At 38.6% G+C, this 20,321-nt stretch overlaps 2 protein-coding genes across 2 annotated transcripts; both read left to right on the top strand.

Moving 5' to 3' along the window:
• The first annotated feature begins 714 nt into the window (after positions 1-714).
• On the top strand, positions 715-11,871 carry LOC5519802 (guanine nucleotide-binding protein G(o) subunit alpha). The gene is made up of 7 exons (XM_032364617.2): positions 715-1,069; positions 6,857-7,041; positions 8,469-8,638; positions 8,747-8,875; positions 10,180-10,309; positions 10,719-10,872; positions 11,117-11,871. Exons 1-7 carry the CDS (start codon positions 931-933, stop codon positions 11,299-11,301), a joined length of 1,092 nt encoding a protein of 363 aa, XP_032220508.1. The 5' UTR covers positions 715-930; the 3' UTR covers positions 11,302-11,871.
• Positions 11,872-12,579: 708 nt separating this feature from the next.
• On the top strand, positions 12,580-19,701 carry LOC116603438 (ectonucleoside triphosphate diphosphohydrolase 4-like). Its single transcript, XM_032364616.2, has 10 exons — positions 12,580-12,756; positions 13,147-13,571; positions 14,185-14,439; positions 15,008-15,070; positions 16,494-16,594; positions 16,813-16,982; positions 17,364-17,670; positions 18,520-18,602; positions 18,708-18,869; positions 19,156-19,701. The coding sequence occupies exons 1-10, from the start codon at positions 12,746-12,748 to the stop codon at positions 19,412-19,414; spliced, it is 1,836 nt and encodes a 611-aa protein (XP_032220507.2). The 5' UTR covers positions 12,580-12,745; the 3' UTR covers positions 19,415-19,701.
• Positions 19,702-20,321: the final 620 nt, after the last annotated feature.

Genomic DNA, 20,321 nt, shown 5'->3' with positions numbered 1-20,321 from the left:
GTTTGTTACCAAACGACTGTCCTAAAACGCAGCAGAGGTTTATTGAGATTTGTAAATAGCCCGAGGCGATAATCGATATCACAAACCGTAATTGAGCCTCAAATATTGATCTTCAGTCATGAGTGGAACAACCGGTCATAAGAGTTCTGTAATTGACCGGGTATCAGTATCCGAAAGGGCCGGCCGTGAGCCCCGTAGCAACCAAGTTATATTTACCCTAAAGCCTTCAGAGATTGGGACTTCAAGACTGATGTATTATATTGATACACAAAAGAACAAAAGACCGAAGATCGTGTCTCTCCGCATCATAGAGCACCGAGAACAAAGCTCTGATGGCAGCACGTACCGTACGATGGGAGAGCCTGCGTTGGAGTAACTTCAAAACACCCTGCCACTATTGTCCCTCCCCCCCCCTTGATTTGCACTAATTGGCTTTTGATATTGCTGAATGTACTAAGAATTTAATTAAACCAGACAAAACAAACACTAATTGTATTCTCCTTAGGGAGTTTTACAGCCTCCACTCTTGCACATTTAAAACCCCACACAGGAAAAAAACTCCATCAGAAGACGTTAAAACCATTTTTTGTATCATCCACGCAAACCATATTCCTTATACGTTTATTATTCGCCCTTAGGGGTTAGTAGACCTGAACTTTATAAAAAAAAAAAAACTTTAGAATAAATTAATTCGGTTAGGCATTAACAGCGCTAGCGGAAATAAATCAAACTGGTCTTGGCAGATAACGACGTCATATGCTACCAACTGTGCGACTGCTTTACAATCGCCTCCCCATTGACCCAACAAGACACAACTCTACACGAGCGGTAGGTTCACTGGGCTAGACGAGAGGTGAACAAGGCTATTAAACCTCTCGGAAAGGATTTTGAGTAGAATGACTTATCGAGAATACATCTGGATGTGAAGACATGGCAGAGTTATTACGATCTGAATCAAATCTTAAACCCAGCGAACTAAAGGCTGCATTTAAGCGAAGTCAACACATAGATGCGTTGCTTGACCAGGAAAGAGAAAGAAAATCACAAGAAATACAACTTCTCACGCTTGGTAAGGCTATAATTTCGTCAATATGGAGTGTACATATTTATTGTGACCGTTTAAAATTCCTCTGTTGTCGTCCACCCTGGTGGGAAAAAAAAGCAGTCCAATATAGGAGCTCTACTGTCTCTAGATATTCCTTTGACATTAACTATTATGAATGCTGTTCGTGTGAAAGAATACATCTCAGCCGGCATCACCCTTCAAAAGGTTGAAGCGTGTTGGACCCTGCGACCTTTGCGCTTGTTTGGCGGTCTTATTTTTGCCACTCTCTTGTATTTATTCGTGTCTCATATCCTGTAATTAAAAAAATATCTACCATCGCCAGTTATAGCTCTAACTCTTACATTCAATCGCATACCCGCGTATCATAACCCAACCAAACGCTTCCTTATCGAACGAAAACAAAATGCATTATTTTCAACAACAAAAATACCGCCTGCAAATGTCGAAACGCCGCCTAGGGAATATTTACACTTCTTTCTTATCAGAAAATTAAATATCCGTCCGTGACCCATCTTGAAAGGTTTTAAGTAAAAACATCATCATCTTAACTTTTTGAGGAATATTTAGTTGGTAGCTAGCCAGCTGTTATTGTTATTGCCAATCCGCTAAGGAAAGCTAAACTTCGGTTTGTTGACTTAGGCTCCGTGAACTATCTCGATTGGTGTAAATGTTATATCGAGGTGTTGTGCGCAGGGAAAAACCGCATGTTTCAGAGTGACAGGAAATTATTAATAAAAAAAACTGTTAGAATACTGAATTGTATATCTACCGTGTATTTGACAATTTATTATTTTTTATATATTTGTTATATATGGGTTAGAAGTGAACCCTAAATTGTCAATTCCTGATAACCAGGGTTTTATCTCAAGAGTATTTCAAGATTCGAAATTTAGTGAAACGAGCCTTGGACACTTATTCAAGCACACGGGAAATAGCTTACAAATTCGCACAATTCTTGGGATTTGTTTGTCTACCCTGGTGCGTTAACTATCTTCACAGGGTAAAAAAATTGCGCTTTCAAGTACAATTTTCTCAATGCACAACCAAGGACAGGAATTGTGGTTTAGGCTTCTCACTTCGAAATATGTTTAAATATGTAACAGGTGCTCTGACTTCTAAGCGCATTTATATGCAAACGCACACTTATTTACCCGAGTTATGAAGCGTATATTGAAAATGTAAAGATATTTAATTCGGTACTGTGTTGACGATACAAAAACAAAATTTGTTCTTGTTCAGAGAATTCCTGAACTCCGGTGAGAAAGTGACTAAGCTGGTTTCTATACTTTGTTTTAAACTGGGACCCTTTTTTAACAGACAGCTATAATTTACATTTACAATTATAAGAAAAATACCGACCCCAATTGAATTGTTTCCAAGAAACTGAGTGGTACTAGACATTGCCAAGAGACCGACTTCAATTAAAGTACAGTGTATCTGTTAAATGAACATTTTATGATTTTCAGTTAGTGCTAAATTACACTTATATCCCAAAGAATCGGATGTGGTTAGACATTTTAATTTAAGTACCTAGTCACATAAATTCATATTTTCATGTTTTGTTTGTGCTTTCGTGTGCTTCAATCGTAGCACTGTGGGGAAAGAAATAAATTCAGGAATAGTGTCTTATAATATGTTCTTTAACCTGTACTGAATTCAATTTTTTTTGGTGTTTTAAAATAGCTATCCAATTTTAAACCGATCTTTAACATTGACCACATTTACCGCCATGGGAAATCGGCACGCGACAAGGAAACATGCAATGCTCAATTAGATCTCGGTGGGACATGATCCGCATAAAAAGATTAGATTGTTCAAAAACTAAGATAGGGTTACTCAATGACACCAGAGATGCCGGTCGAAATTTGACTATTTATCGTATAACCTTATGCATTTCTAATTTTCCCATAAGATGTTCGCCATGTATTCATAATATACAAAAAGATCAATAGCCATTAACAAGCTATGATGGCCACACCCAACATGCATTCTCCACCCATCCCTAACCATAATCTCTTGTGCCAACGCCCCTCTAAGCAGATGATAAAAATCAAGTCTAGCTGGGAGCCTATCACTAGATTTCTCATGCACAATTCGCAGGCTTTTTATGAAATAAAACCTTTAAAAGAAAAAGTCGACAACAACGCAGATTTATGTTTTTTTTAGAACGATATTTCGGCAGGCCAATACCTGCCTTCTTCAGGTTATAAACTTTTTTTAAACTTTTTTTAACCTGAAGAAGGCAGGTATTGGCCTGCCGAAATATCGTTCTAAAAAACATAAATCTGCGTTGTTTTTTTGACTTTTTCTTTTAAAGGTTTTATTAATTAATCAAGTCCGGTATTTCTTCCTACGTTTTTATGAAAACCAAAGCACCAAGGTGGTCTAATGTAAAATGGTCATGATATTCACATGCGTGCTCTAATTGATTCTGCCTTCTTGAGGAAGTAATCTTTATATGCACCGGATAAAATCCCCGAAATGACTCCAGGTAAAGATTAAGTAGCCTTTACTGTGATAACCTCATCAGGTAGTCTCCCTCGCAGCCGTTCAGTTACTGGCCTAGCGTGACTAGTCCAGAACTGCTGCAAGGGAGACTAATAATCAGGAGTACAGGTTTTCATTAGGGAGAGGGAGCGAATAAAAATGCTTCTATGGGAAATTATGAAATTAGGAGCTCAAAAATACGAAATTAATTAATTAATGTAATTTTGTAACCCAAGGCCTGTTTTTTTTTTTTTTGGGGGGGGGGGGGGAGGTGAGTGCTGTAAAAACGATATATGGCTGTTTGTCCGTTTTATAGCAGATCTCTATGGGTTAAACATGTATTACCTTTTTGTCGGTAAACTGCCCGTTATTCCGGTTCAACTTCAATCTTTTGATCAACACGATGCTAGCATTTTTTTTCTTTTGCGGTTACAATTTGCACAAGTTGCACCTAAAAGATGCGTATCCTTTCCTTTCTGTGAGAATTTCCAGAGCGGATGTGTGTTATTTATATATATTTGTTTATTATTTTTTACATCAACGTGAGTTTTACGTGATCCTAAATATGTATCAAGCGTTACACTCCCCCCCCCCTTCTGCCACTCCCGCCGGCTAAATTCGAGATTACTCATTTCCTGACAAGATGCCCCAAATTTTGTGATGAAAGATCCTAACTCTTCACAAACATACAAACGGCAACAAACATTTTAATGTTAATCGAAAAATGACCTCTTCCTCCTCCTCATTAATCCACCGACAAAACTTCAAAAAAATAATACCAAAATTTATTGCCAAAATCACTGCGTTACGAAGCACAATAACGTTGTAGTCCTTCATCGCATGTGAAACTATATTAATTTTATTTGGAACTCATCCAATGTGCACTAGCTTACACAATCTTTATAAGGACTAAATAAAAAGTATGTATGTAGTATGTATGTTACTCCGCCGCCCCTAGACATGGAATATCTAGATTATGAAATAGAAGCTTATGAACTACTGTGTAAGTGTGATATTCCTGTGTCACATTTTCTATTTAATTTCCTTAGGCTTCAGTTTTGAAGTCGAAGCGTGACCAAATAAGCAAAGAAATATGTCCTAGCAGTCAACTAATAGAAAGGTTTTATTTACACCAAAAATTACCTAGTCAATAGATATCTAGCATTCTTACTCGCGTGTTTCGTATACCTTCGACCTCTTAGACATCTGAAAATCTGATAAAGGGCGGAATTAGTACCTAGAGCTTTGTCTGATATAAGTGAGTTAACATGACAACATGTGCTTCTATAAGATAAAGTTGAACCGGAATAACGGGCAGTTTTATGGATACCGCCGGTCCGGTGGATAGGTGATAAATGTTTAACCCATGGAGACCGTAATAAAACGAATAACGGAAAACAGGCAGAGACAGCAAAGTTTAACATATGAAGTAAACGTTGTCGTTTTGGGGGTCTGGTACCGAGGAATTTTACTTTCTTTTCAAATACTTTCTCCGTTGACTAACGATGGTCATAGTAACTGTTTTTCTCTTATATTTACAAGTCATAAAGTTTACGAAGCACCTGCGGTACGGCAACCTTAAAATGACAAGAATCATGCAGTTTTTCCAAATAAGGAATATATTAGTTTCGTTATATGTAAGTGACCGCGTTTGTCAAAAACGACAATTTTTAGCTAAATTTTCTTGATAGTATAGAATTAACCTCGTTATAGCGGACAGTCTGAGTAAGATCTTTCATAAGATCATTGTGCGTAGCCTTATGCTCTTAAGCATTCAGATTGTTTATAGGCCTAGACGAGATGAAATATGCAGATATAGGGGATGATCCGTTAATGTTAAATGTTAATGTTAATGTTATAGCCTTGTGACCCTCTAAAACCTGAGGAGCGCGCTAACACGAAGGGGGGTGCTTGTACTATAGCTTACTTTTATATTATACGCCTTAGAGGGCGCGTTTAAACAAGCAATTTGGCGATTATTATTGGATGAAGATAAAGCGTCACTTTTTACACAGGGAGCTCACATCTACGGTTTGAATAAAGTTAGAGTTGTTTTTTTAGCTTTGCGTTGTTGTTGATTTATTGCGTGTGTTCGTTTGTATCTCCTGTGTCTACTTTTTCGGCGCCCGGTGCTTTCTGGCGCTCTCTCGTTGGTTAGCGGTCTAACGGCCGTCTCGACTGCGAAATGGCTTCCGTGTCACGGCATATCTAGTAAAAAGAGACAAGGGATTAAACTCTCGCTAAAGTTTCTGCCGTTAGCGTCTTGAGCAGAGGTGGACGGAAGTGAAATGAGCGGAAGTGGTTTTAAAGAGTGACGTCACCTTTCAAAAACTCAACGGCAATAGAACCGGCAAAATCTTTGAAAATGGCTTCGGCATTCGACATCGTCAGCTGGTAAATAACAGTTTTGATTGTTGATAATATTATTTCTTCGCATTTTCCTCATACGCAAGGATTCAGGGCATAGGCACAGGAATAGTTTTAAAAATAGTCACAAAATATATTCCATAGAAAAAATTCGAATAAAAGACAACTGGTAGAAACAAAGAGAAGTGTAAGACTTAGATATTTTTCTTTGAAGAGTTCTCCCCGCGTGTCTTAGTGCGAGCGAAACAAGCATGGGCTGGCGCGATTCGCTTATTAGTATGCAAACGGGAGTAAAAGGTGCTTTGATTCATCTACTTCCGTCCACCTCTGCCTCGGATGAAACGGCAGAATATAGCCAGAGAATGAAAGGTTTGCGAGATGCATTATTGTGGACATGAGAACGTGTTTATTTATTTTTTAACATCACTAGATTCTTCTATAGCTGTACGAATTTTGTGCCGATGAATTCGAGCTAAAGATATTTTTTCTGGCGTGTTTTCTAGGGCGGGTAAAAAGAGTTTCATCCCTTGTCTCTTTTTACTAGGCCATTAGACCGCTAACCAATGAGAGAGCGCCAGAAAGAACCGAGCGCCGAAAAAGTAGACAAGAGATACAAACGCACACACGCACTAAATCAACAACAACGCAAAGCTGAAAAAAAATTCTAACTTTATTTAAACCGTAGAGGTGAGCTCCCTGTGCTTTTTAGGGGACGCAATTCTACATGGGGTCATTAACATGTTAATGTGATACTAAAAGCAGGAAAATGGTAGGTTTTTTTCAATTGTGCTGCCGGAATATCGGGGCGGAATATCGTCGTCATTCACAACATCAACATTCGACGCCAAACGTAGAAATGGCGAATTTCAGTATGTTTTTCAAAGTATTATTCATATAAGAGGTCGCTTTATAGGCGTCATGCTATTTTCATTGTAGGTTCTGGAAATTCAGGCAAAAGCACGTTTATCAAACAGCTGAAGATTGTCTATGACGATGGGTTTAACGAGAAAGAACGACTGGAGTACAGACCACAGGTGTACCGGTTGCTGGCGGGGAATATCGCTAAAATCACACGTGCGGTGGAACAGCTAGGGTTGCACTTCAACTCACATGATGTTAAGGTAGGAGCTGGATCGGCAACGGAATCAAAGTCCGTGGGGAGTACAGAGCAAAAAAATGGCATGAAATTTTCCAATTCTCAATATATAAGCTCAAGATTCCGTACAACAAGTTCCTCTGACCAAAAGCTTTATTTCAAATTTTAAAGAAATTTAAAAGATATGAAATTTAGATATTAGCGAGCAAAGTTGGCTTAATTTCTCATCAGAGCCCGACTTCTTCCTAAAAGCAAGGAGAATTCATACTTTAAACATTTGAAAATTCCACTTCAAACCTCATATCTCGAAGACGTGGACGAATCCATTAGAAAAAAAAAGCTAAAACACTTTTTGATATGTTGGTTTACATAACATAGGAACCTATATGCAAAAATTCAAGCTAACCGAGGTTAACCAGACCTTATTTGGAAAAAAATTGCCATTTTTTCGCTCTGTCACGTTAATCCGGATTTTAAGAACATTTTTCACGAGTTTTCGATTTTTTTTAGGTATAACTAAAATATCGATAAAATACTGCCCTTTTTCAAAGTAATTGATCGCCAGTGTCAGTCTCACATAAGTAACAAATTTCCGTTTGCATTAAAGCCGCATTGTCACCAGTTCACTTCCGGGAGTAAGTACGCAGCTGCTTTGTCTCCTATTATCTTTGTTCTACAAAGCAGTTCTTTTGTCTCTATTCTTCTCGTTCTCTGTGTCGAGGTACAGATATTGTTCATTTGCCCAATCAAATTGCAGCTTGTAAGAGCTGCGTACTGACCCACTTCCGGAGGTCCGACGGAAACCTCGACCGTTAAAAGACAAAAGAATCTATTAGAATCCGAGATATTTAACACGCCATCCGCTCTAAATTATCAATCATATCCTCGAAGAAACTTGCAATAGACACACTGCTTTCAATATTTTGAAATATTTTTCGCGTTTTCCGTTAAAAATAATCGGAGATGGTTACGTAATCGACCGGAAGTAAACTGGTGACAATGCGGCTTTAATATCTTAGAGGTTATAGTAATCTCTGATAAGAATATTATAATACCGATATTTTTAATACCTCAGAGCCAATCAAATTCTTCCCATCTCTCGCGAAAGTCCAGTGCACAAAGCGAGACTCTGATTGGCTCAGAATGGTTTTACTGACAGAACAGAAAACCAAAATAAATCGTGTTTTGAAAACGCGGGTCGCGATACAACGGGTTCGACAGTAATTTTTCGGGAGTTATGCATCTAGGCCTAATGGGAAGCAGATAGACATCCCCCTTTCCTTATAGAGGCCTTTACAAGGATTATATGGGAGCTAAAACTCCTTCCCGATGTGCTATCCTGGATCTGCTCCTGTTTGATATACGTAGCACCTTGACAGTTGTTTTAATTTTTATTTTTACGGCAATAGATGTAGTTAGGAGAGTAATCAAATTCGTATTTTGTTTTATCAGGCATTTGCCGAGGATCTTTCCGCCGAGACCGATGATGACGGTAACAATAACAACTCTTCCTTCACCCCCTTGGGAAAACACGAGATTCTTTCTGATTTTTGGGGCGAGACGGCCGTTCAAGAATGCTTCGAGAGTCGAGCGCGCTTCCATATCGACGAGTCTTCCAAACAGTAAGTTAACTATTCCACGTCCTCTTTTCTTTTATTGGTAAACAAACTCAAGTAAACTTCCACGTGCAGTCAACGGTAACTTTGACTTACTCAGAACTATTCATTCAGTTTTTTTACAGACATCAAACGTGTTTCGGGGGAAGACTACGTTCCTACACAAAGTGACATTTTATTGGTCCGGAACCGAACACAAGGTGTCATAGAGAGGAGTATTTTAGTCAACAACTATAACTATAGGTAAATACTGACTTCAATTATTCTTTAAACCTGTTAAATTTCATGTTATGATAATTTTACATTAAATTTGCAAGATTGCGTCGCCCCTTTATTCTATTTCGAAATTATTCAACTATAGTTGTACTGCGCATGCGCAGAATTTTGTAAAGTAAAAGTATAATTCCTTTAAAAAAAACTATTTATTTCCTCTACTACTTGCCCAACTACTGTATAAAGCAAGTTGAATATAAATATATTTATATTTATATTTACAGCTTATAAATATGTTTACAAGTCCATGTAGCTGGAAGCGCTAGGGGGCCTGTTAGGAATGGCATTCATTGAATCATAGTGAGTTCGCTTACTGCTGATCTGGGGCATTCGTAACAGGCTTGCGGTTCGGTTCGTAACCACTTTCCCAAAATTCCGTTGCTCCCGCTGCTTAGCGCACGGTCGAGTGACGCCCTAAAATACTCACTTTCGTGAGACGGTATAACGTATCCTAACGGTCTACTTTCTCTAGGGTTCACATTTGGATACTGTCGTTAGCATTGATCAAGCGCTTCCAGGGCACTGCGAGTAGCAGTATGCCATTCTTTTGAGAAGTAGGCAAAACGTGTGATTTGCTACAGTGACTCGGAAAATCTTGATAATTCTATATAAAATGCTTATAATTTATTTAAAGTATTTCAAAAAGTGACACGCTATAAACTATTATCACAATTTTGTAGGTATTACATTGTTTAGCATTTTCCACAACAAACCTCTCTTACATAACATATTCGCGAAATTTTACTTTTACTGCTTACACGATCTACCCTGGGTACCAGAGCCTCCATACTTCTCTCGTCCAGTGACAGCCAAAATGCCGCGACGAGCGAAGCGAGGAGGCTCTGGGCGGGCAAATAGCTTTTTTTCAGTTCAAGTCTCAAATTACATTCCTAAACCGGTTTTGTGGGTATGACGTCAGTCACACAACACGAGAGCTGTAAGCTTTCAAAGTTTTGTTGTTATTTTCATACTCGAGTGATTTAAAGTATCGCCAAATAGCCCATGGAGGAATTTCTGTCATATCTGCAACGACAATTCCTAAGGCAAGTTTAATTTCTTTACTGGCTCTAAGACGAAGAAGGAGCGATTCGTAGAACGTCTGTTTATTATTCTTAACCAACATACGTTACCCAGTTGGCTGAGCGATGTTACCCGATAGGCTGAGCGATGTTACCCGATAGGTTGAGCGAAAGAAGAGCCCTGCCAGCACGGTAGCACGATGTTGAACGGTTTTAACGAGGCTTGTCATTACGCATACCTTTGTTTTATTTCAGAGTAATAGACGTTGGAGGCCAGAAAAACCAAAGGAAAAAATGGATTCACTTCTTTGATGGTGTAACTGCGGTGGTATTTTTCGCATCCCTAAGCAGCTATGATGAGCAGTTAGAAGAAGAGGAAGATACAGTAAGAACATTTTTTTCAAGTCAACAAGATTTGCACGCAATACTTGTGGAGTTTCTGTTTTACAATAATCAAAATATTAGATATGGTATTTGATTCGGCACATCAAAAGAGCTCGACGTTTGAATCGGCGTCATGCTCACCGCCCTGCCGAAATCAGACCTAGAGTCCCAGGGGTGTCAAAATAACAGGCGCGTACACAGGGTGTTGCCCCCTTGGCGGCCAAAAAGTGGGTCATTTCTTATTAAGGAATCTCCAAATTCTATTCTTTTTCCATATGATTTCTATGACTGCGCACCCGCCTCAGCCAATCCTGGGTACGCGCCTGAATAATATATGATATATCGCCCCAAAAGACCCTTACTGATGTCCTTGCGTATAATCTACTGATAAATCTGTCTTTTTGTTGCAGAATGCAATGCTCGACAGTTTAGATCTGTTCGAGGAAATCACACACTGCGAGTTTCTCGCAAACACCCAGTTTATCCTTTTCCTCAACAAGCTGGACTTGTTCAATAAGAAACTTAGTAAATCTGACCTATCAAACTGCTTTCCCGAATTTAAAGGTAAAGTTTAAGCTGGTACATGATACTGGAAACACCTTAGAACTTATGTCTAACAAAAGGAAAGTAAACAGACGATAAAAAAAGTAGACATCAGCCTTGAACATTTTTCGTGAAATAGCGTGAAATACTCTGAGTTTTCATTTGTTTTCTGCCCTCGCGCCTTTCTACCTGTAAGTTTTCTGTTTTGAAGCTTTCTATTTGGTCACGTTCTCCTTACCGAGCTAGTTTCATTTTATTTTTTCAGGTGGGACGGATCCCGGGAAAGCGTTGGAATATGTGAAGGAACAGTTTATGTCTCGTAAACCGGCAGACAAGCATATCTATGTCCACGTAACGTGTGCTACGGAAACAGACCCAATGAAGCCTGTACTAGAGGATGTCTTTGAGATTTTAGTGGGAATAAACCTTAAGAGAATAGCATCACTTTGATTCTCCCTTAGATAGTCCCACTTTACGGAGGAATGAAATAGTATCTGTTCCCGGTCGAAAATATTAAATACCAGACAGATGACGGTTAAGATAGTACGAAAAAGAACTGAAATGGACTGGAAATGGTGTTTACATCAAAGTTAGGAATTTTCTCTCATCGCAAAACTATTGTGCGCCACAAAGCAATAACAAATAAACCTTTTCTTGTTACGAGTTTAAGCTTATATAGTAAAAAAAGAAAAATTTGATCCATTGGTTTTTTATTGCCTTTTTGTTGTGAACTTATGATTCATGCCGAAACTAGATACATAAAAGGTGGGCCACTTTAAATATAAAGCTATTGTGTTTGGATTTAAATGAAATTCCTGTATATAGCAAACCGCCCTTGAAGAGCTAGCTCCCCAATATTTGTACATAACAGGTCATCATCAGAAGGAAATTACAATTAAATTATTGTTCTGTTTTGAATTGCGTTGCCTGTTACTACTGTTGAGTTCATTCCCAGTGATTTGTTTTATTACAGCATACTTACGAATGTATAATAAATTGAATGAGTACCTAGAAACTTTCTATATGGTTTCTGTGTTCCTTTGAATGATAGTTTGTCCACTTTTAAAGGTATTATAACGTTTTTCCTGAGTTTTCGGCTTCTTTGATTACGACTGAATACATACGTTCTCCCCCCTGTATATTGTGGACTTTCTCCACCCTTCCTAAAATACAAACTAGTCTATTCCAGAACTAGCTAGACCTTGCGCGCAGGGTTGACTGAGATACCTGAGGGATTCCATATGCATGTAAGGGGTTGCAATTTGTTTGAGTCACTGGGTTGTGATATGTATGACCAATTATGACCCATACGAGGAGTGTTGGTTTGTATCACCAATTGGCAGAATTAACGGACCCCGCCGCACTATTCAGACTACATTTTTTTTTATTATAAGAACTTCTAATTTTCAGGAGGCTGAGCCGTTCTTATTTTTGGAGCATTTTAAGGCTGAAAGCGTTCTTAATGATGTTCTTAAATTTCAGTGACCTGAAATCATACACACCAGCTGAGTAATTGATTCTTCATTTTTAGAGCGATAACTTTAATGAAAAAAATATTTTGCTGCTATCTGAGCCTTGGCATGTTCTTAAATTTTGGCGAGATCCCAGGTTTGACGTTCTTATCAAAAAAAGGTTCTTATAAAAAGAGTGTATCTCGGAATGCTGGTCTGCCTGTGTTATTGACTTTCCAAAAGCCTGGGCTCTAACCGCTGTCCTCATCGCGGGCACATAATATTTTCTTAGATTACGTGTCTCCTTGTAAATGTCTTCGTCTATGTATTTCTTCGTTGTATTATTGTTATTATACTTATCCCTTTTATCCAATGGAGGAATGGAGTTCATCTTGACCCGGACTAACAGTAGGACACATCAGCTTTGGTTTGTCAAATAAGACATGGTTGGCAGGTAATACTTGTTGTTTGGTCCAGGGGTTGACCTGTTGCTGTATTCTCGGATTGTATTCTCGGGCCCCTTTCAACAATTGTACCGGCAGCTTGTTTTAACTCCAGCCGGTATTTTACTACCACCTAACTGTTACGATTGTTGGCTACCAGCAAATCTATGTAATTACTTTGATCGGGGAGACGATAATTAGAAACTACTAGCTTTAAGAGAAAATACTTTAGTGCAGTAGGAGCTAACGATTCTATCACGTATTCGAAAATGTGTATGATTCTTCTTTATTTGCCCTCTTAAAATTATGATCAAGACCTTTGTATGTGTTTCATAAATAACTTTCCTACCCCTGACTCTACTAAATATTACTATTTTTTAAGGTGATATTCCTTCTTTCAGGATAACCATCAGATGGCTTGCACTTCCTTCATTTCTCAGGACACCTTGGTTCCACTCACAACAAATAATGGACATCCAAACTGGGACGGGTCCGCCCCGGACAGGCTTTCTTGGCACACATTCAGGACATCTGAAATATCTAATTCTCATTGTTATAGCATTTGTTTTTTTTATTTCTCTATACTTTACGATGGCCATTGGGAAGCAACAACCAAGGAATTATAAACGTTTCAATTTAGCTGTGTCGTCTGAGCATGATGAGACTTCTCAGTATAGCTATGGACTGGTGGTGGACTGCGGAAGCAGTGGATCAAGGATATACATTTATTATTGGCCTCCTCACAATGGAAATCCAGAAGAGCTTTTACAAATAAAACAGATGAAGGATTCTAAGGGGTACCCTGTGCGCAAGAAAATCAAACCAGGTTAGAAAAAAATTGTTGAATAATCTTTGGATGTTTGTAATCTCTTATTACTTAAGTTCTGTAGTCAATGTTGTTCATATAGTTTTTGAAATCAAGAAAATTGACATAATTTTGAAGTTTGAAAGTGATAAAGGAGAAATCTGGAATTAGCCAATATAGTCTATAAAGAACTTGTGGGGATATGAACAATTATTATGTCGCTAAAGATGATTGGCTGATTTAGCAGTCAAGATTTCCCTAGTAATGGCCCGTCAAGTCTCAGGTGACTGCACACAAATTCTTGTTATCTCACCTTTCTTGAATCGATAAATAAATTGATAGATTTCTTGCTCAAAAGTAGAGGTTGATTTGTTATTCTCACCACAAACTATTTAATAGCCATATAATAAATGATGTATTAACCTCGCTTGGTCTGTATGAAGAAATATCAGACCTATCTTTTCTGAAAGACCTTCAGCATGCTTCAAGACCATTGTCTGATATTTCTTTGTAAAGACCACCCCTACTTATGTCTACTGTCTCACTTTATCATGTGCAGTCTCCACGTCTGTGTAAAAGGGGATGAAGGGGAACAATAATTGTTATCAATTACCTCTTGTGTATTTTTCAACAGGAATTTCCTCGTATAATGACAAGCCATTTAATGCATCTGAGTACTTGGAGCCATTACTAGACTTTGCTGCATTCCATGTTCCTAAACACAAGCACCAAGAGACACCATTATACATAATGGCTACTGCTGGCATGCGGTTGCTAACTGATAAACAGCAAGAGGCCATTCTGGATGACCTAAGAACTGATATTCCCAAGAACTATGACTTCCAGTTCACTTCGTCTCATGCAGAGGTTATAACAGGAAAACAAGAAGGTGAAAGGCATTTAGTTATGCTTATTTTGCTTTGTGTATGAGAGGTATTATATTCATTTTTGAGTAAAATGTTTTTTATTAATTTACTGTTAACTTATATTATGATGCTTGGGAAGGTCTTACCCCAATTTTTATGGGGGAGGGGGAGAGGAGTCATATCCTCCTCACCCTTCTACTATCACCACTATTTAATTTAACATTATATTTTGTTAATATCAGTCTCTATCGTCCCTGACATGTAACATAAGAGCCACTAAAGACTTGGGGGACATTTTATGGTATACCTGTGTTTTCAATGTTAGGGGACTGGGACAAGCCCATTGAACTCCTCATTTGTTGTACTCCATTATTTGGATAAGATAGCACGATTAAAGCATTTTATTGGATCGCCCCTATTATAAAATACTCATATACTTCTTTATAGACTTTGCAAAGTAACTCTGATGCTATTTTGATTTATTAAAGTTTCCCTTGAGAATTTTACTTGATATTTTTTTAGTAAAAGCTTCAAATATGGTACTTATGTAAGACTATGTTGTTGAGATTTCCTGTATTTTTGTGTTTGCAGGAGTATATTCATGGATTGGAGTAAACTTTGTTTTGGGCAGATTTGACCACACAGAGCATATAGGTAAAAATGTTATTACAACTTATCAAAGTTACAGCACAACCACAAAACCGGGAACACCTAAACAGGGCTTCTGGAATTACGGGAAAAAACCTCAAAATTACGCGAGATTTTTTGCTAAATTACGCGCTAAATTACGCGGAAATCATTATGTGCTAAATTCCGTGGGATTTTGCAATACATTTTTCTTTAAAAATCAAAATTTTGCGGGATTCTTAACTGAATGATGCTCTAAATTACACGGAATATCATCTGTTACGCCCAAACTACATCTTGTACCGAAGGAAAGCACGAAATAACTTGAAAAGGTTAGTTTTTTGCGTGAAAATATCTTAGGCAAGTTTTCATTGGCTGCTACCCACCAGCCAATTAAAAAGGGTATTTTATCGTTAGTCCTAGGCCTTCGCGGTTTGGCAAAGAATGCCTAGTCATTTTATTTGTTTTTGAAATTCAGTTCGAAATATCGCACTCTTACGAAGAATCTCTCTTTTTTTTTTACGAGAAATAGAGGTTAGAACCCTAAAAGAACACATCAGCTGTGCAATCAAATGTTTTGTCTTTCAAAATGTAGCCAAATTACACGGGATTACGCGGAATTTGTGGATTACGTGGAAAAAGCCAAATTACGCGCTTCCGCACAAGCGCGTAATTCCAGAAGCCGTGCCTAATTGATGTGTGGAATGCTTTGTCTTCTGACCAATCAGAAGTGAGAATTCAGAGGCTCATTGCGACTTGTTTTTAGCTGACTGTTTAAATATCTTGTGAGTGATTGGTTGGAACAAACATTCCATATATATTTCAAGCGTTCATGGTTTTACTGGTCGGGCTGTAATACTGATAATAGTTAGATAAAGATATCAATAACAACATGGTCACTTCTCTGTTGGGAAACTACTCATCAACATCTATGGTACTACTTTAGAATGATCACTTTTCAATTCTCTCTTGAAAGGGCTCATACAAGTGCTTAATTGATAGGACTCATACGAGTGCTTGATAGGGCTCATACGAGTGCCTTGCAAGAGAACATACCATTTGTTTGGTTGCAAAAAAGCTAATTATCTCTCTTCATCTGAAACAATTAGTACATTGAGTTAAATTATTAGAAACAAGATTCTGGACATACTTGTAAATTGCAGATCCAAAGTCAACCACCTGTACAGTGAGTTAAATTATTTGAAACTTAAGACTCTGAACATACTTCTAAATTGCAGATCCAAAGTCGACCACCAGTACAGTTAGTGAAATTATTTGAAACTTAAGACTCTCGACATACTTGTAAATTGCAGATCCAAAGTCGACCACCAGTACAGTGAGTTAAATTGTTTGAAACTGAAGACTCTGGGCGTACTTGAAAATTGCATATCTAAAGTCGACCACCAGTATTTTTGAAACTTAAGACTCTGGACATACTTGTAAATTGCAGATCCAAAGTCGACCACCAGTACAGTTTCACGAAAAGCGACTGTTGGGGCACTGGACATGGGAGGTGCTTCAGCTCAGATTGCATATGAAGTACCTAAGGGGGTGAGTCCTAGATAACAGAGATATTGCCTATTAGATATCACCCAAATGTAAAACACCCTTTTTGAAAGTACATATAAAACACCCAATATTGGCGTTGTTTGTTTGGCCATTCAGCTGACTTTTTCTATGTACCCTAAAGCCAAACCAACTCTTTTTCCATGCTCCTGAAACCATTCTGCTTAATGCTTCTCTAAAATGTCACATGTCGCTGTTTGCAGACATTTGTCCCATCAGATCTGTTGGCTGAGGTGAACCTGGGGTGTGACTCCCACCAGACCATCCACAACTACAGGGTATATGTTTCTACATTCTTGGGGTTCGGTGGCAATGCAGCACGACAGAGATACATAGAGCAGGCTCTAACTAACAAATCTCTAGAATATGAAAGGTGAATACTGTCTGGAGTGTGAAACATTTTTCCAGCCAGGGTTAGGAGGTTAGGTTGTGGCCCACGAGTGTATGTGTTGCAGATCCATAGACAGGGGGGGGGGGGGGGGGGGTTCATTTATCCATTTAACGAACCATTTTCTCTTAAGTATCTAATCCCAGCTCACAGTGGAACTTTATTTTCCTTCATTCAAGCAGACCTTCGGTCAAGTGGGAGGGTTCTTCCCAGCATCCAAACCCCCCCTCGCTACCGGCCTGGTGTTGTGACATGTCACTATACCTGGAGGCACTGCTTTGCCCTTACTCCTTGGATTGTAATCTATACATTCACTTTTCACCTCTTGCAAGTGCCTTGACTCTCTGGACATTGTATTTCCTACAGTTCCTTGAATGCTTACAAAGACCCCTGCCTTCCTGTTGAATTTCATGAAACAGTCTCCCACAAGGGCAAACAGCACAAGTTTTTCGGAACTGGCGATTTCCAGCAGTGCAGTATAACACTTCTTCCACTTGTTAATGCAACAGGACCGTGCAAGAAGCCCCCTTGTTCGATTAATGGTGTATACCAACCCCTTATTGGCAAATCGTATGGTGAATTCTATGGTTTTTCTGAGTATTGGTACTCCATGCATGATGTGCTGAGGATAGGAGGGCATTACAGTGCAAACGCTATGGCTACTGCTGCTAAGGTAGGCTGTTTTTCTTTCATACTTTGATCAGCAAGAGCAGCTCCCATTAGGGAGAGATGCCATATTTCCTGAGGAAAACCTCAAATGCTGTCAAATAAGCTGGCTTTTGCAAGAAAAAATTATGTCTTTGGTTAGATGTAGATTGTAATTTTGGTATTGTAATTTTGGTGTGGTTAGGGGATGGGAGAAGCTGTAGTAAATACTTGATTTCAATGTCGAGATGATAACGAATGTGAATAGTTAATATTAACAATGGATTGTGGTTGTAATGATGATGGTTACGACGATAATGGTGATGATGATTATGGTGAAAGAGATGATTATTGTGAAAGTGGTGATGATGACTATGCTTATGATGATGATGGCGAAAGTGATGATGATTATGGTAAAAGTGATGATGATGATGATGAAAGTGATGATGATGATGATGGTGAAGTGATGATGATGACTATGGTGATGATGATTATGGTGAAAGTGGTGATGATGACTATGCTTATGATGATGATGGCGAAAGTGATGATGATGATGATGAAAGTGATGATGATGATGATGATGGTGAAAGTGATGATGATGGTTAAAGTGATGATGATGACTATGGTGATGATGATTATGGTGAAAGTGATTATGATGATGGTGAAAGTGATGATGATGGTAAAAGTGATGATGATGACTATGGTGAGGATGATTATGGTGAAAGTGATCATGATGATTATGAAAGTGTTGACGATGATTTGAAAGTGATGATGATGACTATGGTGACGATGATTATGGTGAAAGGGATAACGATTATGGTAAAAGTGATGAGTGATGATGATAAAGGCATTGATGACAATTCTTGTGTGATTATAGGAATTCTGTAGCACACGTTGGTCTGTACTGTTGCGGCGTCACAATAAAGGTTTATACCCATTGGCTGACAACCACAGACTCAGGTAAGATGTGTCTGAAAACACAACACGTTAATACATACTAAGTATAAGGTATAGGTAATTCTAGTCTTTACTTAAGATTAAGGAAACCGAATAAATTGTTTGCAGGTATCAGTGCTTTAAATCCGCGTGGATGACGACCATGCTACATCGGGGGTTTAGGTTTCCACGTGACTACCATGGTCTTCGCTCGGCCCAGTTCATCCAGGACAAAGAAGTCCAGTGGACCTTGGGGGCTATTCTCTTCCGCACTCGCTTCCTTCCACTCCGGTACGTCGACTTCCTATCTGTCTAGCTAAACATTTTCGCGCGCGCGCGCGTTTCAGGGTTATTTTCCCGCCAAAAAGGTCCCAGATAACAGCATGCTTAACAGCAAGCTCTTTTTTTTCGCGAGAGGTTTGTGAACATTGTCACAGTTCTGACTGTTTTTACCCCAGATAATATATTTCTTTGTGTCCTTCTATGACACACAGAAGCCGTCTTTTTTTGCACATCATACACACTTGTTGTTTATTCACATACTTTTATTGATTTTTCCCTTTTTTTAATTACTTAGTGAGATTCAACACAACCACCTTCACTCTCAGTACACGAGCGGCGTTAACTCCTATTTCTATTTCGCGAGCTACGTGAGCGAGCTCGAGTTTCGCGCCGTTTTCGTCTTCTGCAGCATCGTTGTTCTTGCCGCAATTATCCTCTACTTCCGGCGACTACGGCGCATGTCAAAAGCCACTTCTTTGTGGAGCCACGGTCCTAGCAAGCCAGCGGTCTACAGCATGAAACTTATCCCTAGCAGCGAGAACATTCCAGTTTAGTCAGCGGTGTTACGTATAAAGTTAGTGTATGCTGGACGTTGTCGTGGCAACTGCAGGCAGTTTAAAATCCCTTTGAGATTCTGGGCATGTTTACCAAAGAATACCAAAATAAGCTCTTAGATTTGAGTTTTCCAAGAAGACAGTAATGAAGACTCGATTCTAAGAGACATCGACAAAAAGTCAATCTAAATAAAATGTGCGATACACCAAAAGTTAGTATTCGACGAACATTTGTATTTATTTTAATAAATGTGCTATATATATTAATAAAGTGTGCTATATTTGTGGTCATGGTCTAGAACTTGAAACGGTTTTAGTAACTTTCCGAATAACCTTTAGAACATTTCAACCATGTGCTGATTAACTTCCCTGACGCCTAAGCAGACCACCTAGTTATTCTACAGCTTGTCTGTAGTTTTACTAGTCATACCATCTAACCTTCAGGCACACTTTTAACGAGCTCAAAATCAGTGCAACTAATCTGCAAATTGGCGGGGACTTAACAGCGAAAACATTCAAATTAAGGCCCGATTCATACGTGTCGAATCTAATTATTTGAATTCTCTAAATTATTTAAGTCGTTCATTACTATAACGTCCTAAGACGCCCGTAAAATATAGGCCCAACTCCAAAACGTCAGAAGTGCAAACTAAACATCACCAGACCCGAATACTCATAGATTAATAGAATTGACTCCATTGCAAAATTTTTACCTTGATTTCTGACCAATTCGTAAACAAATGCTTACTAAAAAAGACACGAAATTCCGAACTAAAAATAGACAAGCTAACACAGATTAAGTCACAAATAGATACCATTATTGCACTTCGTCAGGTCCCATTTTAAAGCCATCAGCCACAATAATCAATGTTAAAACCTCCATTAGAAGCGAGTCTCCATGTTTAGG

Source organism: Nematostella vectensis, chromosome 6, assembly GCF_932526225.1.
Source record: "Nematostella vectensis chromosome 6, jaNemVect1.1, whole genome shotgun sequence".
NCBI lineage: Eukaryota > Metazoa > Cnidaria > Anthozoa > Actiniaria > Edwardsiidae > Nematostella > Nematostella vectensis.
Note: the sequence above shows the minus strand (reverse complement) of the source record. Positions and strands in the feature narration are given on the sequence as shown.

Bases quoted from the DNA above. Each gene is read 5' to 3' on its own strand.
- LOC5519802 (XM_032364617.2), top strand. From the start codon at position 931: ATGGCAGAGTTATTACGATCTGAATCAAATCTTAAACCCAGCGAACTA. The intron at 7,042-8,468 runs GTAGGAGCTGGA...TTGTTTTATCAG, and splicing joins TCAACTCACATGATGTTAAG to GCATTTGCCGAGGATCTTTC. The intron at 8,639-8,746 runs GTAAGTTAACTA...CTATTCATTCAG, and splicing joins ATCGACGAGTCTTCCAAACA to TTTTTTTACAGACATCAAAC.
- LOC116603438 (XM_032364616.2), top strand. The intron at 16,983-17,363 runs GTGAATACTGTC...TATTTCCTACAG, and splicing joins AAATCTCTAGAATATGAAAG to TTCCTTGAATGCTTACAAAG. The intron at 18,603-18,707 runs GTAAGATGTGTC...AATTGTTTGCAG, and splicing joins GCTGACAACCACAGACTCAG to GTATCAGTGCTTTAAATCCG.